The sequence below is a fragment of the Melanostigma gelatinosum genome (assembly GCF_949748355.1).
Source record: "Melanostigma gelatinosum genome assembly, chromosome: 17".
In the NCBI taxonomy this organism is placed as follows: domain Eukaryota; kingdom Metazoa; phylum Chordata; class Actinopteri; order Perciformes; family Zoarcidae; genus Melanostigma; species Melanostigma gelatinosum.
In genome coordinates, this window is record NC_136650.1 from 22,770,765 (window position 1) to 22,797,637 (window position 26,873).

Consider the following 26,873-nt stretch of genomic DNA (forward strand, 5'->3'; position numbering starts at 1 on the left):
CCGTTCAGCTCAACTGTTCCCAGTGCTCAATAAATACTGAGACGTTTGAGAGTTTTCTCATCACGTTTATTTGTATGTTCCATCATTATGTGCGTATATCTGGCAGTAACAGCGTTTCAACAACATTCCTCGGTGGCGGCTTCTGTACGTCAATGATTGTCAGGAAGCAACAGATCAGTCGCTCTACGAGTGAAAGCGAAGTAGAGCGACACAGTCGATTGAGTTTCAATATGAAGGAAAGATGAAATAGCTTAAAGTACCGTAGTTGTGAAACAGAGAGAGTTCCTCCAGCATATTAAGGACGTCAGCGTTATGGAGATCATTTATCGAAACTTGAATTAAAAAAGTAATTAGTGACTTGTTTAAAGAGCAGAAACTTAATTGTAGATAAAATAGCTTCATAAAATATCTAATGAATTACATTCATGGTCGTTGTCTGCTGTTGAGAACACGGCGCCGCTCTATATGCGGTCACGTGACGCGTTTGGGTTCTTGCGCTCATCACCGCCGAGTACGTCACGTCGTCTTCGACCAATCCTGTCCCTCCTCGGCCGGAGGGGCGGGGCTTGTCTGCGTGCTTCAGACTGGAATAGTGCAAAGACTCTTCCTGCAGAGACAGGAAACGGAATTAACCTCCACAAAGAAACAGTCAGTGTCAGAGCAGCCATTTACATCAGGACCTTTTGGATCAAGTAGCTCGAGAACAATCTGAATTCAGTAGCTACAGCTTGTTTTATATATATATATCTATATATATATATATATATAGATATATATATAAGGGAACAAATAAGGAAGGAAGATAAGGGAAGAAACACAACAGGAGAAAAGAAAAAGGAGAATAAAACATGACATGATAAATAAATCAGTGCAGGATATTATTATTGTTATTATTAACATAGTGTGTTATTCATTACGTGGTGCTTCTACTGACCTCTGTGACCCTCTGACTGGTGTCTGCATCACAGCAGCAAACAAGAGAGCAGTTTAAACAAACAGCTGCTTTACCTGAAAACAAGAGAGCGTTTAAACAAACAGCTGCTTTCTGTTTTAATCCGGATTCAACAGGACTGGGCTTAATGCACTGACTCTGAATCCAGCAATCAAAGGTTATTTGACATAAATATGAATAATTCTGAGCTTCTTGGAGTCAAACGTTGATGTAACGGTTGAACACAGAAGCCCGGCCCCGGTGCTGTGAGTCAGTCAGTCAGTAAGTGAAAGTGAAAGTTTCAAAGTTGTTTGTGTCGAAGCAGCGACAGAAGAACGCGTCCAGCTCTTTGCTCGAGGACGTCAGCGTGCTTTACATTTATCTCTACTTCAAGGGAACGTAAGGCTCGAGTTCCCGGCGGCAGCATGCCGGACCCCCGGCTGTGTCTGGAGGCCCTGTCGGCTCTCTCCGGCTGTAACGTCGAGCCCACCGGCGCAGCCTCGCAGCTCTCCCCGCAGGACTTCGTCAACGTCGTGGCCCTGAAGGAGTTCTACAAGCAGCAGGGCTTCCAGGAGCTGGAGTACCCGAGTTTGGGGACTTTGTCCCTGCGGGACTTGGACGAGCAGGACCTGTACAGCTCGCCGGCGGCGCTGACCGAAGGCCCCTCCGCCGCCGGGCCCGCGGAGAGCCACGGGACCAAGATGCGGATCAACCCGGAGGACTTCTTCCATCCGCAGTACGACTACGACTTCACCAACGTGAAGGTGAGGTCACCTGACGCACGCTGACTACGCGTTAATCTGCTACTAACGTGTAGAATATGAATCATATGTTTAAGATCAATAACACCATCGAGTGAAGCAGCTTCAGTGATCACGTGTTTCTATTTTGGTGGAGAATGTGAAATGTGATGCTGGAATGTTAAGGAAGGAGGGAGAGAGGGAGTGAGTGAGGTAGGGAGTGAAGGAAGGAGGGAGTGAGTGAGGAAGTGAGGGGGAGAGAATGAGTGAGCGAGGGAGGAAGGGGGGTAGGGAGGAAGGGGGGGAGTTAGTGAGTGAGTGAGGGAAAGAGGGGGAGAGAATGAGTGAGAGGGTGAGTTAGTGAGTGATGGGAGGGAGGAAGGAGGTTGGTGAAGGAGTGAACGAGGGAGTGAGGGAGGAACAGAGAGAGGGTGAAAGAAGGTGAGTGGGTGAGTGAGGAAGTAAAGGAGGAAGGGAGGGGCTGAAGGAGGGAGGAAGGAAGTTTGTGAAGGAGTAAGGTAGCGAATGAGGGAGCGGGTGAGGAAGGGAGAGAGTGAGGGGTGAGGGAGGGAAGAAGGTGAGTGGGTGAGGGAGGGAGTGAGTGAGGGGTGAGGGAGGGAAGAAGGTGAGTGGGTGAGGGAGGGAGGGAGTGAGGGGTGAGGGAGGGAAGAAGGTGAGTGGGTGAGGGAGGGAGGGAGTGAGGGGTGAGGGAGGGAAGAAGGTGAGTGGGTGAGGGAGGGAGGGAGTGAGGGGTGAGGGAGGGAAGAAGGTGAGTGGGTGAGGGAGGGAGGGAGTGAGGGGTGAGGGAGGGAGTGGCTAAAGGTGTGAGGAAGGAAGTTGGTGAAGGAGTAAGGTAGCGAATGAGGGAGCGGGTGAGGAAGGGAGAGAGTGAGGGGTGAGGGAGGGAAGAAGGTGAGTGGGTGAGGGAGGGAGGGAGTGAGGGGTGAGGGAGGGAAGAAGGTGAGTGGGTGAGGGAGGGAGGGAGTGAGGGGTGAGGGAGGGAAGAAGGTGAGTGGGTGAGGGAGGGAGGGAGTGAGGGGTGAGGGAGGGAAGAAGGTGAGTGGGTGAGGGAGGGAGGGAGTGAGGGGTGAGGGAGGGAAGAAGGTGAGTGGGTGAGGGAGGGAGTGGCTAAAGGTGTGAGGAAGGAAGTTGGTGAAGGAGTAAGGTAGCGAATGAGGGAGCGGGTGAGGGGTGAGGGGTGTAGGAAGTAATTGGGTGAGGGAGGAAGTGAGTGAGGGAGGGAGTAATGAGGTTAGCATAATACCACATTAGCATATTATAATATTAGCACATTAGCCTGTTAGCACATTAGCATATCAGCACATTAGCCTGTTAGCATGTTCCTCTGACCCCGTTGACTCTGCTCCTCCTCCAGGACGGCGACAAAACGTTCCTGCGTGGCAACGAGCGGTACGTCCGTCCCTGCGGGTGGAACCGGGTCGCCCTGCGGGTCACGCAGCGGTACGACGGCGGGGACACCTGGCTCGGGACGGGGAAGGACGCCTGGCCCGTCTCCTACCACGGGCAGAACATGGACGGCTCCCTCGGCATCATCCTGACCCACGACGGGAGCACCGACGACGAGCCGACGTTCCTGGACGTCGCCGCCGCCTCCCTGGTCACCGGGGAGACGAGGGGCAGTGGGGTGTACTCCACGCCGGACGTGGCGATGGCGGAGAAGTACTGCAAGAAGTTCAAGTCCAAAGTGGACGGGAAGACGTACAAAGTGGTCCTCCAGAACCGCATCAACCCGGAGAAGAGGAAGGACTGCCAGAGGGAGGGCGTCTGGTTGGTCTACGTCCCGAAAGGACACAACGACATCCAGACGAGGGCCGTCGTGCAGGAGTCCATCCGCCCGTACGGCCTCCTGCTGAAGGAGGCGTGAGGAAGCTGATCGAACCTCCTCTTCAGCGTGATCAGGGAATTATATTTTCTTTAGAAGTCAATCAAGTCCCACTTCCTGCTCGTTGGGCGGTGCATTAAGAGAAACCCAAGCTCAGTCTTTTCTTACTTCTTATCCAGAATAATGCTTCGTCTCAAATTCAACCTTACATCACCGACTGTGTACCTCAAGCTGCCTTATGTTCATGTTTCATGTTCAAACTAGCTCTGTAGAATCAATTTAACTGTATTTACACACAGCCGGGTTACAGCCGGTGGGCTTAGCTGCTGGAGAACCGTTTCTTCTGTAAACGTTTAACTTTAATCTCAGCAGCAGTTTCTTCATGATGTGTTCAAATGCAAGAAGAGACCGTGGGAGGAGTTTATGCTGCCATCTAGTGGTGAGTTTCTAAGATCTTTATTTCTTTAAGGAAACAGATAGTTATGCATGACGAGCAGACTTTTGACAAAGTAGTGACATTTAATTAGTTTTAATGTGAAGATCATTTGAAGTAATAATTTAAGTGAGTTGATCATCGGCTGTGAAGCTGCACAGATGTTTGCTGATGTTGCTGTGAAGCTGCACAGATGTTTGCTGATGTTGCTGTGAAGCTGCACAGATGTTTGCTGATGTTGCTGTGAAGCTGCACAGATGTTTGCTGATGTTGCTGTGAAGTGTGACGGCACTCGTCTGATGTTTTTCGTGGCATCATTGCAAGTTTATTTTAGTTGAGTTTCATTTCAATGACCGTGTTTGTTTCTCTCATACTGTATCCTTCATTTTCCGTTTTGTAGTCCAAACATCCAATGTGACTACAATTCCCTACTTTGAAGAACGCACTTCTTACTTGTATGTCTGATGGTTCGACTTTAAATGTAATAAAATAACGTGCAAAGATCCTGGTGTGAGGGTACTTTTGATGTAATATTCTAGTTTTTAACAAGGTGATACATCATGATGTCATGAGATACTTTTAAAAGTATGCATAACAATTCTAAACTATACACACTAAAACTATGAAATATACACTTTGTTGTTATCTTCACAGTTTATTTTTGCAGGATCTCTTCACATCTAAATGTACAAAGTAGCAAAAGTAAAAGTACTGAAAGTACCACTTTAATGTTGCAGCTGGTTAAATGTAACTACTTTATATACTGCGATGTATATATTGTACATGTATATAACAATTAAAGTAACTGGGAACAAGATCTCACATGAATGTAATAGAGTAAACACTATAATATAAGTAAATATATATTGTTTTATATATATATTCAAGTTAACTACAAGTACCTCAAAATTGGTCTTGGGTCCATGTAGTGAGTACTTTCCACCACTGGGTGGGGACACTGTCCCTTTCCAGACATGTCCTCTCTATCAATGTCCTCACAGAGATAGACAGACGCACACACACACACGCACACACACACGCACACACGCACACACACACACACACACACACACACACCTGAGCACAGGCAGAGTCCAACGATGAAGACGAGGCAGAGGACGAGCAGAGCAGGAAGAACACAGATCCCCAGACTCCAACATGGCTGCCTGGACGACTCCCCGTCGACTCCTGGAAACAAGAACAAACCACCGGAGCAGATGAAGGAGAACCGACAGAGTTCTGTTGCTCGGCTCCGTTAGAACTCCAGTTCTCAATCGTTCTGCACCGTTTGTGTCGACTACGGTTTGGTAGAAGAGCTCCAGCTTGAAAAAAAGGCAGACAGCTTGCTGAGTTTAGTTGTGTGTTGCCTGCATCGCTGCTGAAGTGTGTTTTACAACACCTCAGCCCGGTAGCTTCCAGAGGTTGAATCCATTCAGTCACACATTACAGCCGTGGTTGTTGCTGACACACCTCGCGGAGATCTGCACACTTTTCTAGTCATTTGCTTGTGAACCACAGGGAAATATAAAATCTGAATTTAATTTTGAGAAACACCAAACGAAACATTTAGCATGACGCTAAAGGCTGTTTTCATGCAGCTGAAACCTTCCACACTGTGTGAAACATGTCGAAATACAAAAGCAGAGTGAAAGTCACGGCTGCCCAAACTGAACATGCAGAGAGTGCATGAGGAGAGTGCATGAGGAGAGTGCACGAGGAGAGTGCTGCCCGCTCATAAGGCAACGGCAACACCAAGCTAACCACTGCCGACTAAACAAAGAACACGTTTCCTGCAAACCCTTCACCACCGGTCGTGGTTGCAATCAGAAGAAATATCTTCACCACTGAAACGTCTGCTTTCCACAGAAATGTGCTCATAACCTGCAATTCAGCCGAGAGCCGCAGCCGCCTTTCATCACTCTTCAACTTGTTACTTTTTCAAGTCTATCATCAGTTTTTCTGTGAATTAATGAGTTAAAGAGTTTCTTTGTGTTTTTTTGAAGTGAACACAAAAGGGATGATTTTGTCATAATGGTTCATTTTAACTGCGTCCATCTTTACAGATCTTATGTTGAAGTATTTCAGATCATAGTGGAGGTTCTTCCAAAGATACCAACTACGTTCTGGGGAAATGTGTAGAAGGTTTTCCTGTTTAATTTCATTTTCAATTCTCGATGTTTTGGTGCAGAAATGATTCATTAGTTCCAGTGAAGAGTTGACTCCAGCTGCTCCACAATATATTCAATATATCACGGATACAATGGAGACTTTTTAACATTTAAAAGGAAAATTTAGGAGGAAAATCATTCAATAGGTTCAAGATCTTGTTCCCTGTTTTTTCAGAGCAGGTATGTTTGATTCTAACTGATATCATAACTATGGCTTTATTTAAAGGGCTCTACGTATGGAGCAGGAGGCGGAGTCCGCCGTGTTGCACTGCCATGTTTCTACAGTAGAACAGAACGGACAAACCAAACAGTGGTTTTAAAAAGAGACTTTCAGGTTTTTAATGCTGCCTCAAGGCCACCGTAGTTCTCTGGCACTCTTGTGAGACTCAGGTTACCACAGTCTTGGAACGGGAGGACAGAGCAGAGAGCTATTCCATCGGCTGCAGTCTGCAGCGTCACCACTAGATGGCACCCAATCCTGCACACTCTCTTTAAAAAACATCTCTTTCTGTTGATCAGGAAAAACTGAAAAATGGACGACAAGCTCGACGACAAGCTCCAAACCAACAGCTCGATGACTACGAGATGGGTTGCCATGATATTTGGTTCAGTCTTTTCGTGATCCCCAGAGGATGAATCCTTCTGGATCCTCGAACTTTTCCTCTCAACGCCACCACGAGGTTGACGTTTTTTGACTAATGATCAAATATGTCGACAACTATCGGATGCATTGTTGTGACATTTGGTTCACACGTTCATGTTCCCCATGTTTGGTCACATTATTCTGCCGAGAGGCTTTTGGGCTGAGACGTCATGTCAACCCGTTTATAGTTTATAGTTTATGTCCCCACAACAGTTGAATCTTGAAATACAAAGTAAAATATCAGCTCTTGAAAGTATCCAAGGTTCTTTCCCGCTCCCATTGATCCTGAATAATCTGTATTTGGCTTAAAAATACATTTGTTATAGAAGAATACAACGTTAAAGACTCTTTCTGCTGTTTTCAAGCACAATGTTTTATCTGGAAGGAACCTTGTGAAGTATTTGTTCTGCTATCTTCACCTCAGTGACTACACCCGACAACTAAAACACACATCAACAGCATTTAAATCGAAGTCCTTCTTACCATCAACAGCCAGATGAATTCCTCTGTTGACACAAACAGCTCCTTCACGGCGGCCGGTGCAGAAGTACAGCCCGGCGTCCTTCTCCTCCACCTTCTGGATCTCCAGGTGAAGCGGGCCTCCCTCCGGGTCGCCCCTGTTGTTGAAGCGACGGTCGTCCGCCGTGTGGAAGTTGATCGTAACACCTTTCAGCTTAGTCGGTGCAACCGTCAGCAGGGGCAGCAGCCGATCCGCGCGCAGAAGGTACCAGGTGACCTCCGAGCTGCAGGTCAGGTTGCAGGTGAGCGAGACGTTCCCCCCCGCCGGGACCACCAGGGCCGAGCGGAGGACGGGTGAGGCTGAGGACAGGTGACATCCTGCAACACCTGAGGAGGGCGGACAGGTGAGGGGAGACGTCAGACATTTATATTTACAGTGAACAATATATACAAAGTGTCCCGTTGGTCTGGTTTGTGCCTCTTAGTTTCAATGAACGGCGATCTCAATGCAACAACATGCAATTACAGTAAAGCAGTAAAGTGACAGTAAAGAACTGTTAACTGGTTCTGATCCAGTCCCCGTTTAGTCCTGATCCTCTATCAGACCTCCATCAGTAAAGAGACCATCAGAGAGAAGATGGTCTGTTTCGTCTGCATGAACCCCAGAGGTCATGCTCGGACCTGCACAGCTCTTTCACTTTAGTTTTGAGTTTCATGTTGAGAAGGTGTGACTTCACCACAACCACCTGATTCATCAGCTGAGTATCATGAGCGTGCACAAAATAAACAACCAGAAATAATATGAAGCAACAACAACAATAACTTCCAAATGAATCCTCCTCTCATCTCAAACGTCCCTCAGCCACCAAACATGAACAATCAACAACTTACAAATGAAAGTGAGGATCCGTGTGACCCCGGCCATCACTCAGTGGAATAAGATGCTCCGCTTTGGTCCACTGGTCGGTTCATTAGAGAGAGGACAGTGACTTCAGCGGGAGGAAGTGAGCGGGACTTTATTGAGCAGCAGGACTAGTTGAGACCACCAACATCTGAATGTGTGCAGAAAACGGAAGGATGAAGATTTTCCACGAAACAAACACGTCTCAGTCAGTCAGTGAATAATCTGCAGCCGCTACGTTTCGTTTCTGCAGAAATCCGTCAATTGATGTGCTTACGTTATATAACCAGGAAGAGCTTCAAAATAAAAGCACAACCGCACCTCGTTCTCAGTTAATCTCGTGACAAACAAATATTCAGCTGGTTTAACAATCACAGTACAGTGAACAAGTTAAATATCTGCCTTCATGTATGATTGTCCTCAACCCCTGAATTCATATTGACATAGAATAACGATTTTCCTAAAAACAAATCACAAATAGATTTTTCTATCAATGGATGTTTGAGAAGAGAATAATTATGACACTATTTTGATTCTATTTTGATTCTGTCATAAAAAAGATACATATACTTCGTCCACACAGAAACATTTCAAATAACATATAAAACAGCTGATCTAATTCATTCGCCGGCCTGTTAAAGGTTATGTATCTTTAAGTTAGTTTTTCATTTTTGTTATTTTGTATAGCTTATAGGCTAATTAAGATATAATCATATTAAGTATTTTAAAATAAAAAGAGGTTACAAAAATATTTAAAACGAACACAAATAAAAAAACATTTCAAAAACACTTGATGAAAACATTAACTGAACCAAAATAAATCATAATAAAAAAAACATCAAAGAAATAAAAGCCTCAGAGCTTTAGTTCTAAGTTTGTGATTATTTTTATTATTATATATTGTTTATATCAGTATCACTCATAGATTCTAACTGAGCAAAAAATAAAAAGTGCTTTTATTTTCTTACATACCGGAAGTGTCGCTCAGCTGATAGAGAGTGACCTCAGCGCTGCATGTCAACAGACTTCAGACAACGTGGAGGAGAGAGAAGAGGACTGAGCTGAGTTTCCAAACAGCAGTCATCATGAAGACCGCCACAAAGCGACACTGGTAAGAAACACTTTATTTTGAAAACTAAAAGCTTCCTTTATAGGGATTTTCAGTGTCTGATGTTTTATGTTTATGAATTATTGCTCATATGTTCACGAAGAACAAGCTGTTTCATTAAATATGAATGTGAACAAAGTGACTGCAGGATGGAGAACATGTGCAGAATAAAAACATCAGCGGTTTACTGAGCGTCATTTTAATCAGATTCTCTTCAGCAGCTCAGCGCGCGCTGCAGAGAGGAGCGCGAGGCGCGTTGCTGCGTTTGGAAGAAAACGAAACTTAGTGAGAAGTGAAACTGACTCTTAAGTTTCATGACAGAATAATAAGAACAAAGCACAACAACTAAACGGACGTTTCTTTAGTTCAACTATATCAATGTAAAGTATTAAAATAAATAAATAAATAAATAAAATAAAATAAATAAATAAATAAATAAAATAAGGATTTATCAATCTTCACTGTTTCATAGTTTCAAATAACAGAATAATAGGAACAAATAACAATAAATAAACTAAATACTTTCTTTTGTTCGACCATATGAATATAAATGAATACATTTAAATATATTTATGAAGAATAAGCATCTCAATGCTCTCTGTCTCGTGGCTTCATATTGGTATGATAGTTTTATATTGTATCCTGTTTTTAACAAACATATTCAGTCCTATCCAAACTGATGTAAACAGGTTTCTATGTTGAAAACATATTTAATGTTATGAGAGATCTGAGTGACTCCGCCCACACTGAAGAAAGAGTTTGTTTTTCTTATTGTCTTTTATGTAATAAAAGTGTTGTGATGAGGACGTGATTGATTTGATCTTCTGTCCGTTTCCTTAACAACATGTTCACGTGATCCTGTTTTTCAGGGTTCTCATATCTCTACACTGTTTCCTGGTTGGCAGTTTAGTTGGTGAGTATCATTCTGTGATGAACACATGAATCACAGCGTCTCTCAAACCCGCCGTTTAAGAGATTTAATTAGAGTTCTGTGTCCTCAGAAGATGAACCGTTGTTTACTCTCAACACAGCTGCTGAGATCTCACTCCAACGTCTTTCAATCAAAGCCACAAGTAACAGGAAGGATCGTAGCATGTCATGCACACAGCAGTGGACTGATGTTTCATATCATCCACTCAGACAGTCTCTGATCACGTCTCATACTACCGCACGCATTATTGTGACGCACCGTTTCTGATTCATTTGAACTGGTATTAAAAGATCATCTGAACTTCAGGTTCAATAGTTGACCTTTAGGACCTTAAATATGAATCTGAGACGGGAACGTCTCTGGTGGGAGCACAGCAGGAGGTCAGCGTCAGTGACTTGGTATCAGCAGGTTTTATTCGATCTGAATGTTTAATTCTTCAGGAAATGTTCACTCTGTAAAGTCACATTCTGTAACTAAGAGCAGAAACGTTTCTAAATATTTCGTCCCACTCCGAGAACTGATAACGTCCTAAAGTTCAGTCAGAACTCACGTTACGTGTTCAAGCTGCCGTCAGTCAGTCAGCGCTGTGTCTGCTTTCACAACTTGAAACAAACGCTGTGAATTTAAGAACGTTTTTAAACTACGCACTAATTTAAACGTACTTATTTCAACCCAAACTACGAGCTTCCCTCAACCTGAACAACTCCTTTTGTTGCTTGAAGCGAACCAAGTTTTTCCAGTGAAAACAGAAGTTTATTTTGAAATATCCGACGCTGGAAGGACCCTGAACAAGCTGCCGTGTGTGACGAGTTGTGGTTGAGAAGGTGTTTCCTCCGTCTCTCCTCCTCCAGACTCCTCTTCCCCGTCCTCCCGCTTGCTCTCCGTCACCTCCAGGGTGGGGAACCGGGCGGTGCTGCCCTGCAGCTGGAAGCAGCGCCTCCAGTCGACCCCGTCGACCTGCCACGTCCAGTGGGCGACGCCGGCCGACACGGTGTTCGAGATGAACGGGGAGGACAGGTGGGAGGCGGAGGAGTTCCAGGGCCGGGTGGAGGTTTCCGAGGAGAAGCTGTGGTCCGGGAACTGTTCTCTGATCATCAGCGACGTCCAGTTCGAAGACTCGGGGAGATACGAGAGCTTCATGGTGGTGGACGGCGGGACGGCCACGAAGACCACGAAGACCAAGATCTTCATCCAGAGCGTCAAGCTGTCCGTGTTCGGTCAGTGTCTCCAACTCTGATTGTCGTCTTTCTATCCTTCTCTCACTTCATGTTCTATTGTTCTCCCAGCTTTCCTCTTCCTCTCATTCTTTGGTTTCGTCATCTGAATTATTCTCCTTTTCTTCTCGCGTCGTTAATCCTCATGATTTATTCTTTCTTCTCTCGTGTTTCCATCGACTCGACTTCTGTTTCGATCTCATCTCGTGTCCCTTCATCATAATTCAACTCTATAATAAACCCTAATCATGTATTTCATAATAACCTCATTGTTTTGCAAACTGTTGTGTGAATTAAGAACTTAATGCAAAATAATCTTCTGAGATATTTTGGTTATTATTTGCTTGTTTTTATCAATTTAGACGGCGTGATTGATAATCGTGATGTGTACGATTCTACTGACAGACGATAAATAATCATATTAAATGATCGTCCAGCTCTACTTTAACAAATCTGACGTCTGATCTTTTTCCCTCTCAGACCACAAATCCCTCCAGTCTCGAGGTCCAGGTGAGGACTTAGTCCTGGACCTCTACACCCGTCACTCTGTGAGAGTCGTCTTCCAGGACAGGTGAGCCGAACCTTCAATCACAAACACTCATCTATTCTCTCCTTCTCTCTTCCTTCTCTCCTCCTCCTCATCTCTTCTTCTCTCCTCTTCTCTCTTCGTCTCTTCATCTCGTCTCCTATTCTCTCTCCTCTCCTCCTCTCTTCTCTCCTCCTCATCTCTTCTTCTCTCCTCTTCTCTCTTTGTCTCTTCATCTCATCTCTCCTCTTCTATTCTCTCTCCTCTCCTCATCTCATCTCTCCTCCTCTCTTCTTCTCTCCTCTCCCCCTCCTCCTCCTCTCTTCCTCCTCTCTCCCTCTCCTCATCTCTTCTTCTCTCCTCTTCTCTTGTCGTCTCTTCTCTCTTCATCTCATCTCTCCTCTTCTATTCTCTCTCCTCTCCTCTCTTCTCTTGTCGTCTCTCCTCTTCTCTCCTCTCCTCGTCATCTCTCCTCTCCTCTCCTCGTCATCTCTCCTCTCCTCTCATCTTCTCTCCTCTTCTCCTCTTCTCGTCATCTCTCCTCTCCTCTTTTCTCTTGTCGTCTCTCCTCTTCTCTCCTCATCTCGTCTCTCTTCATCTCGTCTCTCCTCTTCTCTTCTCCTCTCTTCTCTTGTCGTCTCTCCTCTTCTATTCTCTCTCCTCTCGTCGTCTCGTCCGCCCACTCTGATTGTTCTTTTCCTCCAAAAAAACAACTCCTACGAAATGACTGTCTGCGTCACACGACTCAGTTACAGGCTGCTGGTGAATGAGTGAATGAATGCTGGTTATGAGTCACCTGATGAAGTCTGCTTTCAAAAGAGAAGAAACGCTAAATAGAGGCCGGATCATGTGGGTTCTGGAAAAAGTTGAAATGAAGTCGGAGAACTTTCCAAAGATCTGATCTTGTAATTGAACTGCCGATGTTTACGCCACGTGAGCTCGTCGTGGAACGTTGAGTTGAGTTCACGTCTGACGTCGTGTTAAAACGGCCGTCTTTACATTGAACTGCTTGTTGCAGAGAACACAAAGCGTGCGATGCTCTGGTCCCTTCTGTTGCCGGTATGAACCTTCAGCAGGATGTTGCTCAAACAGTTTCTGACCTCGGCTCCACAGGAACAGCTCGGCGTGGTCGGTCCTGTGGTCGAGGGAGGACGAGGACGGCGAGCGTCTGCAGAGACATCCGGTCAACGAGCAGCTGACGATGAGGAAGCTGAAGAGCTCGGACGAAGGAATCTACAAAGTGCTGGACCAGCACGGCCTCGCCGTCAGCACCGTGCAGCTCTCGGTGGAAGGTGAGGGCTCTCCTCTCTGCGTGTCTGGAGGGATGATCTTTGGCTGCTCAGGGATAGTTGGTGCAGAGTCTTCTCTCGCTGCTCAACATGGAGGCATCTGTACATTACACCTCAGCACATCTGGTGGTTTAAAGTCCACGGAGGAAAGGGATTTAAAACACAGCCTTAGCGGTGCCGGGTTCCTCTCCCCTTCATGTTCGGCCTCGCTCACTTTAAATAGAGACGGATCTTTTCCTGTGATATCAGGTGTCAGACTGGTGCGGCTGCAACATTTAAAGTGACGCAGCATTCGGTCGTCCATGAAAACAAATGATATCTCAGTTATACTCCTGCAGTCATACAGTAGTGGGATTCATGGAGATGAATGTGTGCAGAAAGAAATGAAAAACTCAATATTTATCACATAAAAGCTTGTGATCGGAAGCCTTTATTTGTCCCATGTGTCCACGTTTAAGAGGATCGGAGTCCTTTTAGTCTGCGTTCCCTGGCTAACGTTGACAGACCAGCAGAGAGGGCTTCGGACAGCCCGTCCTCTGAAGCGGAACATCTGACCCGACCCGTCTGGTTTCTCTTCAAAGCCTTCGGGTCAACCCTGGTTGACAGTTTAAGAGTATTTTTGCATACAATCTTCCCTCAAGCCAGTTTAAATATTGAATGATACCAACTGACGTGAACTGTTCCCTGTTTCACAGAAAGCTCCATAGCTCTCAAGCGCCAGCAGCTTCTGGAGAAACAAACAGCGACAGGTGAGAGAAAACACCGTTTCACATTCTGCCACAGGAACCGGAGCCGCCGACGGTTCACGTGGAAACAAGTGTTTTTAAAGAGAAGCACAGTGAACCTGACCTGCAGTAACCCGCCTGTCTTCACCCTCAGGTCTTCCAGCTGACGCTGTCAAAAGCAGCTGTTCAGCTCTTCTCCTCTTCTCTGCTCTCATCACGAGTTTCCAAACTGTTCATCTCCTCTGATTCCAACCCGCTCTGCAAAGGAAGTGCACACACATATACTGTGTGTGTGTGTGTGTGTGTGTGTGTACATATAAACAGCTACCGACACACAGAGCCAGCAGATGATAACTGTCCCGTCAGATTGTGGTGTTTGTGAAGGTCAGAGGTGTTTCTGATGACTCGGGCGTCTGAGATGTGATTTAAGTGAAGAACAGTTTTGTTTGTTTGTTTTTTTAAACACTCAGACGTCGACAAAGATAAAATGAACTGATCTCAAACTAAATTAGTTTCAAAAGAAAAATTCTAAATTTTTGGAACTCTGCTTATTTAGTTGTTTGAGAGTTAGATGACATCACTCACATACCCGTCTGTTAAATATGAAGCTCGAGTCACGATGTGGTTAGCCTAGCTTAGCACAAAGACTGGAAGCGGAGGGGAACAGCTAGCCTGGCTTTATGTGAAGTTCAGAAACGCACCAACCAGCTCCTCCAACGCCCATTAACTACATCCTCCCTCTAATCCAGACCAGGTCCACACACGTGCACACACACGTGCACACACACAGTGCTGTAGTGGAGCGATGTGTGAGGAACCGGCTCATGAACTCATGATGAACAACTCACAACTCAGAACGAAGGACTGAAGGACTCGAGCGTTAACTTCTCCAATCAGAGAAATAAAAGTTTAAAAATGTGACAAAACAGAGAGAAATGAATCGGTGCAGGAAGAGACAGAACGCCAACGTGGCTTATTTGAAGCCTGCACCGATACAATATTACAATTTTACAAAATTACAAAGAAAAAATAAAATATGCATAAGACGAAGCTGCTGATGTGCGTGTGTGTGTGTGCGTGCGTGCGTGCGTGCATGCGTGCGTGTGTGTGTGTCCTATGAGGATGTAATTGATCTTCTGCGTGAGGAGCTGGTTGGTTTGTTCAGATCAACTCACAGCTGACGTTCTATTCAACCATCAGAGTGTTTCTGCACATTCTAACCAACCAGATTCATTCACGTCTTCTTCTTCACGACGACGACTTTCTTTCATTTCAATGAGAAGCTATTTGATGATTATCATCAAAAGTCATTTAAAGTAACTCTTCTGTGATTGTTATTCATCCTTTTGGTGTTAATTGTTGTGACTTTAATGATTTCAGAATAATTATATAATCTGTTTGTGTTTCAACTCGAACTACAATCTAATAAATAAATGAGAATAAAAGAAGCAAACAATCGTGTCCTGTTTGCATCTCTGCATTGTTAAACAGACTGACGTCTCACACTGATCCACACACACACACACACACACACACACACACACACAGATCCACACACACACACACACACACACACACTGATCCACACACACACACACTCACACACACACACACTGATCCACACACACACACACACACTGATCCACACACACACACACACACACACACACACACTGATCCACACACACACACACTGATCCACACACACACACACACACACACTGATCCACACACACACACACACACACACACACACACACACACACACACACACACACATACACACACTGATCCACACACACACACACACACACACACACACACACATACACACACTGATCCACATACACACACACTGATCCACACACACTCACACACACACACACTGATCCACACACACACACACACACACACTGATCCACACACACACACACACACACACTGATCCACACACACACACACACACACACACACTGATCCACACACACACACACACACCCACACACTGATCCACACACACACACACACACTGCACGGACGGATCAACACGACTTCCCAGATTCACTCCCTCTGTGCTTCAAATACTCTCGAGCACCAAATGTGGATTCATCCGCTGATGAAAATAGTCCCCAAACAAATGCACAACTTCCTCCCGTTTGATAAAAAACTCGAGTAAACATGAAACTGTAAATCTGTTCACAGTCAGACAGAAGTGAGACGGACTCACATGTTGTTGGTCTTCATCAAGACGCGAGGAACCCGTCAGAACATCAGCAGCTTCGTCCTCCAGTCTCACAGAACTACGTTGTTTGATTCCAGTAGAAACGTCTGCGAGCGTCTCACTAGTGCAGCGTTATAAACGTCACAAAGCAAATCTTACCAGCGTATGATTTATTAATGCAGATTAAATAAAAACAAACACGTCTGTTCAAGTGTTTGATGATGAAAGTCCACATTTCTCTGTTCAGTGTTTTGATTTGTTTAAAAGTCACAACCCTGAAGCTCTTCATCACTGTTGATGGCCGGCTCATTCATCGTGAAGTACTTTTCTCCGTTGGTGCTGTTCACTGATTAAAAACACACCAGGACTGAAATCTTCAGGATCATCACTTCAAACCGAACTCTGATTGTTGAATACAATCTGTTGTGTGTTTTACGGAGCAGCAGTAGCTGCGTCATCATCATCAGATATCTCACATGTTTAGACATGAAGTGAAATAAAACACAAACATTCAGTGACTCGGTTAACTGGACGATGATACGACTTCATGACTGCAGGTACCGGAGGGCCTGCAGGTGTTTCCAGGTGTCCCCCCCGTTAGAAGTTGGGTTTGTGCTTCTTCACCTCCACCATGAGGTGGTGCAGGTTGATGAGCTCCGAGCGGACGGCCAGGCTGCGGAACGCGGGCTGGTTGAGGATCTTGTGGAAGCCGTGGTAGTACTGGATCAGCTGGGTCAGGGCGCCCTGCGGCAAGGCAGGAAGTTAGTGCACCGCTGGCTTCCTCTCACACATCAACATGAATATGTAACTGATAAGAGTGTGACACCCGCACTTTACCAACTCAAACCAATAGTCGAAGTAATTAGCGGACTTATTTACCGACACAGAACGAGACATTCCTAAATTAAACGTTTACTCGTTTCAGGTTCTGAAAAGTGAGGATTTGATGTTGTTTGTTGGAATCACATTTAGAAGGTGCAAAGGTTCTGATAGACCCTCCAGAGAAGGTTCTGGGTGGAACCATTACACCATAGAAGGTTCCTCTGTAGAACCTTCCATAGGGGGTTCTGGGTGGAACCGTTGGAATATAAAAGGATTCTCGGTAGAACCCCCTGGTGGATTCTTAGAAGGTGTAAAGTTTCTGGAATGAATCTCTCATCGGAGGTTCTGGGTGGAACCTTTGACAGACGGTTCTCGGTGTCACCGTTTATGTTGGGTTCTACGTTCAACCTTTACCCAAAGAGGGTTCTCCTCTGAGAACAAGGACCCTTCATGGTTCTGGTTAGCGCCTTTATTCCTGAGAGTATGTTTCACGTTTGGTAGTTAAATCTAAAACGACGCATCACATTCTTTAGTTCCGTGTTTCGGACGTGAAGTCTGAAAACATCTTCTCGATGAATTGAGACTCGAGCAGAAGCAGCTGTTGTTGTTGTCTCACCTGGATGATGCTCGTCCCGTTTTTGAAGTTGGTGAAGGACCTCATGACGTCCTGACTCATCGACTCCACCGACTGTTTCCACGTGCTGGAAAACCCCCGAACCAGCTGAGTGATACGAGCTACACGCACACGCACACGCACACGCACACGCACACACACACACACGCACACACACACGCACACGCACACGCACACGCACACAGGAAACCCCGGGTTAAGTGAGAAGCCACATAAAAGGATGTGAAGCTGAATGAGGCAGAGACGGAGAAATGAAACTGAGGTGAATGAAGGACATTCTTTCGTCTGTAAAACAAAACTGAAGCGTGAAGTGAAAGAATCCTGCTCACGCTGAGTCAGCATGTCTGTGTTTCAAAGAGGACTTCCTGTCTCTAATGTTCCTTTCACAATAAGAAGAATACTGGTTCTTGAGCTGGTCTTCTCACCTTCGTCGTTCTTTAGTTGGTCCAGCTGACCTTTCTCCATCAAAGCCTCGGCCTCCTTCACGAACGAGATCATCCCTCCGAAGGGGGGGGACAGAATCTCCTCGATGAACTCCTGGAGGAGGAGGAGGAGGAGGAGGAGGAGGAGGAGGAGGAGGAGGAGGAGGAGGAGGAGGAGGAGGAGGAGGAGGGTTAAACATCACAACATCACAGTGAGCGTCATTCAGTTTTATTGAAATGTGAAAACATCGATGCCAGACTTTAATCCAATTTACTTCAGAATTACAAGAAAACACAAGTTAACTTTGAGTTACTCAGGCTGAATAATATTTATTCACATATATTTATGCATCCTTTCATATTGAAACAAAAGGAACGTTTTAAAGATGAAGGTACTGAATACTCTGTGATTCATTGTAATCACACATCTGGCAAAAACCTCCTGAACACTGAAGACAACTCCCATGATGCCACGCTGCTCCACCACATCACCAAACTACAACTGTCGTTATTGTTTTGACTGAGAGGGAAAAATGTTACGCAATCCCGTTCCTCTGTTATGTAACTTAAACTATACCTCGGCCTGTTTCTAGAGTCTAGAAGATTCTAATTTACCTGCCAGTGTGTCAAAATAAAAGCTTTGAGCACAAAGAGGACGCATGAAAATGAAGGGAGTGAAACAGGGCTTTAGATTTCCCAGAATGCCTCAGTGATGTTTACCTGCGTCCTGGCCAGCAGCAGCTGTTGGAAACCTTCCACCTCTTTACTGTCGTCTGCTGCCCTCTCCTGGACAAAAAGGGAACAACAAGCATTGTGTGATCAACGTCAGGTCAATGAGAGAGACGAGATCTACGTCTCCAGACGAGAGAGACGAGATCTACGTCTCCAGACGAGAGAGACGAGATCTACGTCTCCAGACGGGAGAGACGAGATCTACGTCTCTAGACGGGAGAGACGAGAGAGACGTTGATCTGCGTCTCCAGACGAGAGAGACGAGATCTACGTCTCCAGACGAGACAGACGAGATCTACGTCTCCAGACGAGAGAGACGAGATCTACGTCTCCAGACGAGAGAGACGAGATCTACGTCTCCAGACGAGAGACGAGATCTAGACGAGAGAGACGAGATCTACGTCTCCAGACGGGAGAGACGAGATCTACGTCTCCAGACGAGAGAGACGAGATCTACGTCTCCAGACGAGAGACGAGATCTAGACGAGAGAGACGAGATCTACGTCTCCAGACGGGAGAGACGAGATCTACGTCTCCAGACGAGAGAGACGAGATCTACGTCTCTAGACGAGAGACGAGAGAGACGTTGATCTACGTCTCCAGACGAGAGACGAGAGAGACGTTGATCTACGTCTCCAGACGAGAGAGACGTTGATCTAAGTCTCCAGACGAGAGAGAGACGAGATCTACGTCTCCAGACGAGAGAGACGAGAGAGACGTTGATCTACGTCTCCAGACGAGAGAGAGACGAGATCTACGTCTCCAGACGAGAGAGACGAGAGAGACGTTGATCTACGTCTCCAGACGAGAGAGAGACGAGATCTACGTCTCTAGACGAGAGACGAGAGAGACGTTGATCTACGTCTCCAGACGAGAGAGACGTTGATCTACGTCTCCAGACGAGAGACGAGATCTAGACGAGAGAGACGAGATCTACGTCTCCAGAAGGGAGAGACGAGATCTACGTCTCCAGACGAGAGAGACGAGATCTACGTCTCTAGACGAGAGACGAGAGAGACGTTGATCTACGTCTCCAGACGAGAGACGAGAGAGACGTTGATCTACGTCTCCAGACGAGAGAGAGACGAGATCTACGTCTCCAGACGAGAGAGACGAGAGAGACGTTGATCTAAGTCTCCAGACGAGAGAGAGACGAGATCTACGTCTCCAGACGAGAGAGACGAGAGAGACGTTGATCTACGTCTCCAGACGAGAGAGAGACGAGATCTACGTCTCCAGACGAGAGACGAGAGAGACGTTGATCTACGTCTCCAGACGAGAGACGAGAGAGACGTTGATCTACGTCTCCAGACGAGAGAGAGACGAGATCTACGTCTCCAGACGAGAGAGACGAGAGAGACGTTGATCTACGTCTCCAGACGAGAGAGAGACGAGATCTACGTCTCCAGACGAGAGAGACGAGAGAGACGTTGATCTACGTCTCCAGACGAGAGAGACGAGATCTACGTCTCCAGACGAGAGACGAGAGAGACGTTGATCTACGTCTCCAGACGAGAGACGAGAGAGACGTTGATCTACGTCTCCAGACGAGAGAGACGAGAGAGACGTTGATCTACGTCTCCAGACGAGAGAGAGACGAGATCTACGTCTCTAGACGAGAGACGAGAGAGACGTTGATCTACGTCTCCAGACGAGAGACGAGAGAGACGTTGATCTACGTCTCCAGACGAGAGAGAGACGAGATCTACGTCTCTAGACGAGAGACGAGAGAGACGTTGATCTACGTCTCCAGACGAGAGACGAGAGAGACGTTGATCTACGTCTCCAGACGAGAGAGAGACGAGATCTACGTCTCCAGACGAGAGAGACGTTGATCTACGTCTCCAGACGAGAGAGAGACGAGATCTACGTCTCCAGACGAGAGAGACGAGAGAGACGTTGATCTACGTCTCCAGACGAGAGAGAGACGAGATCTACGTCTCCAGACGAGAGACGAGAGAGACGTTGATCTACGTCTCCAGACGAGAGACGAGAGAGACGTTGATCTACGTCTCCAGACGAGAGAGACGAGAGAGACGTTGATCTACGTCTCCAGACGAGAGAGAGACGAGATCTACGTCTCTAGACGAGAGACGAGAGAGACGTTGATCTACGTCTCCAGACGAGAGAGACGAGATCTACGTCTCCAGACGAGAGACGAGATCTAGACGAGAGAGACGAGATCTACGTCTCCAGACGGGAGAGACGAGATCTACGTCTCCAGACGAGAGAGACGAGATCTACGTCTCTAGACGAGAGACGAGAGAGACGTTGATCTACGTCTCCAGACGAGACACGAGAGAGACGTTGATCTACGTCTCCAGACGAGAGAGACGAGAGAGACGTTGATCTACGTCTCCAGACGAGAGAGAGACGAGATCTACGTCTCTAGACGAGAGACGAGAGAGACGTTGATCTACGTCTCCAGACGAGAGAGAGAGACGAGATCTAAGTCTCCAGACGAAAGAGCCGTAGATCTCGTCTCTAGACGAGAGACGTTGATCTACGTCTCTAGAAGAGAGAGACGAGAGAGACGAGAGAGACGTAGATCTCTTCTCCAGACGAGAGAGACGAGATCTACGTCTCCAGACGAGAGACGAGATCTCGTCTCCAAACGAGAGAGACGAGAGAGACGAGATCTACGTCTCTGATAAACATCATGGTGATGACAGAGCGATTCTAGAGCAGCAGCCGCTCACCATGAGGACGCTGAGCATCATGTCGTAGTTGTTCATGAGGAAGATGAGCTGGTCTCTTCTGGAGGGAAACTCTGCCGCCATCTTCAGCACGAAGTTCTCCACCTCCACCTGGAGACAAACAGAGAATCACAAACGCTTTATTCACAATGAACTAGTCAAAGAAAAATAGGAAAAGATATAATTACATACAATAAAATATGATAAACAAATAAAGAGTACATTAAGACAAGTGTGTTATTAAAGTGTATTTAAAGAGTAGAGGTGTGTAACTGTAAGTAACAAGTTTGATGAAAGAAGTTTTTAGCAATATAAAGAACAGCTGGAGAAGCGGAAGTCATCGCTGCGTCCTAAAGGAACCGCTGGAGTGTGCACTACATTTAGAATAGTTACCTCTTTACCTTTCTGACGGGGAACTGAAGACTCGCGTCATAAAAACAGTGATTCAACCTCTCAGGGCACATATAGTCACTGGTCCACCGTGGCCTCCTTCTGTGTGTGTGTGTGCGTGTGTGTGTGTGTGCGTGTGTGTGTGTGTGTGTGTGTGTGTGTGTGTGTTACCAGCAGCTGTCCCAGCAGAGTGTTGGTCCTCTCGTTGGGAAACGTCTGATTGATGCTGACGATGGCCGACGAGAACTCTGCGTAGCGGCGTGTGATCTTAAAAATAAATCAACAAACGCACTGAAACACGCTGCTGTGTGTGTGTGTGTGTGTGTGTGTGTGTGTGTGTGTGTGCGTAGACCTACGTAGTGGGGTCTGGTGTCCAGTACTCCCAGTCTCTGAGGGTCTGTGTTTCGGATGCTGTGGATGTTCATCTCCAGGATCAGCTCAAACCTCGGCAACAGCAGCTCCAGCACCGCCTCCCAGTACCTGAGCACACGGGTGAGGAAGACTCACTCACACCTTCATCACCGTCTCAATGCAGCTCTTTAAAATGTATTCACTGAACATTCATTTTAGCGAACTTATGTATCTATTTCCTACATGTAGACCGGATAATCCCATTGAGAGTTTGAATCTCTTTCCAGCTGCTGGCCAAGACGGTGGCTTTACATTTCTCACAATCGCCACATAAAAGCACAAATAACGGGCGAGCAAGTTAAATAACGAGAGAAAGTTGAACTGGTCTCCTTTTGGACCCTTGAACCACGAGCTGGTCTCTACTGGGACACTGACTTGTCGAGGGCCGGGATGGTCCTCTTGGCGGTGATGGCTCTGAACCGGAGGACGATGTGGATGCAGAGGAAGACGGCGATGCTGTCGTAGCAGTCGGACACGTAGGTGGACAGACTCTTCTGCGGGGACGGAGCACAGACAGACAACATGACGCCTCGGAATGGAAACCATTCATCAACCTAAAGCTCGAGCAACAGGCTGCGAGAGTACCAGGAACATGCTGAGAGTTTTTCCCATGATGCTGTTGAAGAGGTCGAGGGCGGAGTTTCCCGTCACCATGAAGAAGTCGGAGAGGAAGAGGAACTCCCTGCAGCCGTTGTCCAGCAGCGCGTAGTGCTGGCTGCGGAACAGCGTCTCGTACGGGTACTGGAGGACCGAAACACCGCTCATGATGAGTCTCAACCACAAAAAGAACTCATTCTGAGTTCCTACAAGTCGCCACAAGAGGTCAGAGATGATCAACTCTTCCGTTCATGTTTAGGAATATACTCAGACTACACTACAGATCACGATGGGTAATTATTAGATCTAAAGAATGAGAAGGAGACAGCCTCACCCGGCTGTCTCCCCTCTGGGCCGTATGGGGGACCAGGATGGGCCCCTCCAGATCAGCAGGACTCAGGATGGCCCCCCTCTGGCCCACGGTGAAGATGGTGTTCCTGCTCTTCAGAGACGGTTTGGAGAAGAAACCTGCAGCAGGAAGTCAAGGAGCTCTACTGACACTGTGAGATGATCCATCATGATAATAATAAAGGTTATTTATAGAAACGCATCAAAATGAGCAGCAGCATTTTAGGAAAAAGTGTTTTTATCTGAACCTTTGAACCAGGATCTGTTTGACTACTTATTTCTTTGTTGAAGTATAAAATACTTCCTGTTCTTCACTGAGGCTGCTTCATGCTAGATGTGTGTTTCGGAGCGTTTGGGCCTTTTTAAATGGACACGCCCCTTCCTGCCTGATCCACGCTATGAACGTATTAATACTCCAATCGGGACTCTCCTCTTGATTTGGAGCCGGCTTGGGTCCAGGCTGAAGGATACCTTTCTTGGCCGTGTCTTCTACTCCCATCAGGTCGTCTTTGTCTGCCACCTCCTCGTACTGGAGGACGGAGAAACGTCTCGTTAAAGAAACGTGTGAAGCATTTAACTGGTGGCGGCTTCTTGAAGGAATGAAAGGACGTGAGAAGCTGTCGCTCGATGGATGAAACTGCACCGACCTGCACTTTGAGCAGCCGGCCGCTGTACGACTTGAAGTAGCTGCAGTAGATCTTGCTCATGGTGTCCACGTACTCGTCTCTGATCTCCTTCGCCACCGTCCTCTCGTTGGCCAGAAGGAACTGATAGAAGAATCTACGGCGGTCAGAGAGCAGAAGGTTCAGCGGAACTGAACTCATGAGAGCTCAGAAACACGAGTGTGTCTGTTCACCAAACGTTACACCTTCATTCCTCTCTGTGTGCTGAAGGTTCACACACTCGTTCATACATTTATGAATAAAACATGGAGCTGACCTGTACTTCAGCAGAGTGTTCTGGGGGATCTGGTAGTTCGTCATCGGCTTCCTGAACGAGTAAATCTTCTGAAGAATGAACTCTCGGATCTTTGACACGGCCTGAAGAGAGGAAGCAATAAATAATAATACATAATAAATATAGAAAGTGTCACGTCAGCGAGAAAGGTCATACAAACGACAAGGAGGAAAATAGAAAAACAAAAGAGCTGCACAACATATTCATAATGTTCAGTTTTCACGTGTGTCTTTTCAACTGATGTCTGTTTTCTGCAGAGTTGCAACAATTAGTTGATTAATAAGTCGACAGAAAGTTGATCTGAGCTGTTTTGATCATCGATAACGGTTCTCAGCTGTGAGGATTCGCTGCTCTTCTTGGTCTGACGTGCATGTGGACTGTTTCAGAAACCAAAGGATGAACCCTCAGCTGTTCTGTAAACCTTGAGCTTGAGGCGGTCCACGATGTCCTGGATGTCCGTGCAGGCCAGCGTCTCTCTGAAGCTCAGCTCTTTGGCGAAGTTGATCTTGTTGTTGAGCTCGTGAAGCTGCTCCAGGAACTCCTGCTCTGTCACGGGACTGTCCAGGATGGTGCTGCGTGGACACGGAGGACAACGTCAGACGCCACAAAAAAAACTAAAAAGACATTTGCCGGTCGCCTGCGGCGGAGCCGTCCCACTCACGAGATCATGGTCCCGGGCACCACCAGCTCGTCCACCAGCTGGCTGAGGTGGCTGCGTACAGCCTGCCTGTTCTTCAGACGCACGTTCATGCTGACCGACTGCTGCTGCAGCGTCTGGATCTCACTGCTGATGGAGGACAGGTCGCTCTGGAAGCCGCTCAGCATGCCCTCCATACGCTGACAAGAGAGGAGAACTCAAACATCTTCTCCTACTCTCAATAAAACAAATCAGCTGCTTCTGTAAATTGTTGGTTTTGAGTGTAAAATAAAGTCTCGTTAAAGATAAATAAGAATGTGTTATTTACCATCCAGACTAATTTGAATGAAATAATTCGGTTGCAAAGGAGACACTCCACATGAGTCAGTTCCCTTTATATTTCCCCCACAGACTGTTTATAAGAAGTGGACGTATTCGTTGTGACGTCACTCGTTGGTTTGTGGACGTTTTAAAGCCTCGAGTTCAGCGTTCTGGCCGTCGCCATCTTGGTTTGCTGCAACCAGTGAACAGGAAGTGACCACATCTGGACTGAGGAGTGATGGAGCGATGCCGTATACGTCTCTGGTAGAGACCTGTCAATCACTGTAGCCCCGCCCTAAAGCATCCCCTGCTTTATGGTCTGTGTGACTCTAAATGGACCATAATGTACTAAATGAACATCATGCTGTATTGAAGAAGACTTGAAACTAGAGATTGAGACATAAACTCATGTTTACAATGTTTACTGAGGTAATAAATCAAGAGAGAAGTAGAGTCATTTTCTCATAGACTTCTATACAACCAGAGGAGTCGCCCCCTGGTGGACACTAGAGAGAATGCAGCTTTAACACGTGAAGCATTCATCCATCCACACGATGCTCCTAACAAGGTGGGGGAGGGGCCTAACCGCCCTGATCTCTGGGAGAGACCTGTCAGTCACGGTGTAGCCCACGGGGTGGTCTGGTCTTACCTCCAGTATGGAGTCACAGGCGGTGATCTGGTTGTGCAGCAGAGCGATGTTCTGACTCTCCTTGATGTCTGACGGGTGAACCGTCAGGAAAATAAAACTGAATGTTTAAAGTAGATGCAGAAACAAGATGTTTTTTGAGACTCAAATCAATATGAACACTGAAATATATCGATTAGAGGCTTTAAACTTCATGAAGACATTGAGACAGAGACAGACAGAGACAGACAGAGACAGACAGAGACAGACAGGACACAGACATGACTGGTGCTTCTGTCGTAGGAAGATATCACATTACTCATATCTATTGTATAATATTCCTTTCTTTGAAGCCTAAGTGAAGATGGAACAGTAGAATATGTATCTGGAAGGAGACTAATGTCCATCATGGAGACGTTCAGACTGAAGGATACAGTCTTTGATGGAGGCCTGTTCGATCCTCTGCAGCTCTGACTCCACCTGTTTAGAGTACTGCCTCAGGTCTACGCCCTGAACACAGAGGAGACCAGCGTCGTCATCACATAGAACTACAACATCTGCAACATCTGGAGCACTATTACTTTGTTGGATGCTGCCGGTCAAACGTGACGAGTCAGGATATTCTCACCGTTTTGAGCGCCTCCTTCACGAGGTCGTCCTCCAGGTTGGCCTGGATGTGAACTGCAGGAGACGCAGAGGAACAACGTTCACAAAGAAGCAAACACAAACTCTGCACAACACATGATCACAACTGACTCTCTGTCACGTGTGACAAAACCGTCACCACATAAGATGAGACAGAACTTTATGAGTCCAGAGGTGCCAGAGTTTCATTAAGATTACAACAGAATGAAAATAGATAGTGTCAAGAAATAATACTGACATCATTGCAACATAAAACACAACAGCAATCAGAGTAAAGTAAACAACAACTCAAATAGAAAAAGTAAAATACAAGATTTAAAACAAGAGTATAGATATCAAGTGTAGAGCGTGACAGATAATCTCCTTTAGAGGCCCTGATGCCGTTTGAAACATATTTTAATAAACGGTTGTTTTGTGAACTTACTGTCCACTTCATCCAAGATGAACTCATCCGTCGTGAGGTCCAGTTCTCCGAGGTTCAGGTTTGTCGTTTCTCCATCAGTG

The 26,873-nt window shown here is 46.4% G+C and overlaps 3 protein-coding genes across 4 annotated transcripts in view; 1 reads left to right on the plus strand and 2 right to left on the minus strand.

The window, feature by feature from the left end:
- Positions 1-98: 98 nt before the first annotated feature.
- Positions 99-8,301, minus strand: LOC306791869 (uncharacterized protein). Its single transcript, XM_079288777.1, has 5 exons — positions 8,109-8,301; positions 7,242-7,604; positions 5,025-5,135; positions 935-1,008; positions 99-607 (listed from the first exon to the last, which is right to left on the minus strand). The coding sequence occupies exons 1-5, from the start codon at positions 8,140-8,142 to the stop codon at positions 410-412; spliced, it is 780 nt and encodes a 259-aa protein (XP_079144903.1). The 5' UTR covers positions 8,143-8,301; the 3' UTR covers positions 99-409.
- Positions 8,302-9,139: 838 nt separating this feature from the next.
- LOC306791275 (uncharacterized protein) lies at positions 9,140-15,359 on the plus strand. Its single transcript, XM_079287926.1, has 7 exons — positions 9,140-9,229; positions 10,096-10,139; positions 11,009-11,374; positions 11,852-11,942; positions 13,011-13,189; positions 13,882-13,935; positions 14,066-15,359. The coding sequence occupies exons 1-7, from the start codon at positions 9,204-9,206 to the stop codon at positions 14,155-14,157; spliced, it is 852 nt and encodes a 283-aa protein (XP_079144052.1). The 5' UTR covers positions 9,140-9,203; the 3' UTR covers positions 14,158-15,359.
- An 842-nt stretch (positions 15,360-16,201) lies between these two features.
- Positions 16,202-26,873, minus strand: part of vps52 (VPS52 subunit of GARP complex) — a 12,359-nt gene continuing 1,687 nt past the window's right edge. Inside the window, exons 2-20 of one of the 2 annotated variants that reach the window (XM_079288314.1) lie at positions 26,794-26,873; positions 26,353-26,405; positions 26,159-26,234; positions 25,749-25,816; positions 24,803-24,978; positions 24,563-24,713; positions 24,124-24,224; positions 23,905-23,964; positions 23,656-23,771; positions 23,171-23,304; positions 22,825-22,980; positions 22,615-22,733; positions 22,185-22,308; positions 22,000-22,095; positions 21,442-21,549; positions 18,731-18,796; positions 18,014-18,125; positions 17,571-17,689; positions 16,202-16,876 (exon numbers count right to left, since the gene is read on the minus strand). The exon at positions 26,794-26,873 is cut by the window's right edge and continues 2 nt beyond it. In XM_079288314.1, the coding sequence (XP_079144440.1) occupies positions 16,730-16,876; positions 17,571-17,689; positions 18,014-18,125; positions 18,731-18,796; positions 21,442-21,549; positions 22,000-22,095; positions 22,185-22,308; positions 22,615-22,733; positions 22,825-22,980; positions 23,171-23,304; positions 23,656-23,771; positions 23,905-23,964; positions 24,124-24,224; positions 24,563-24,713; positions 24,803-24,978; positions 25,749-25,816; positions 26,159-26,234; positions 26,353-26,405; positions 26,794-26,873 (2,062 nt within the window). In that variant the 3' untranslated portion in view covers positions 16,202-16,729. Of the gene's footprint in view, positions 16,877-17,570; positions 17,690-18,013; positions 18,126-18,730; positions 18,797-21,441; positions 21,550-21,999; positions 22,096-22,184; positions 22,309-22,614; positions 22,734-22,824; positions 22,981-23,170; positions 23,305-23,655; positions 23,772-23,831; positions 23,965-24,123; positions 24,225-24,562; positions 24,714-24,802; positions 24,979-25,748; positions 25,817-26,158; positions 26,235-26,352; positions 26,406-26,793 lie in introns of both variants that reach the window. The other variant, XM_079288313.1, reaches the window with a different exon arrangement.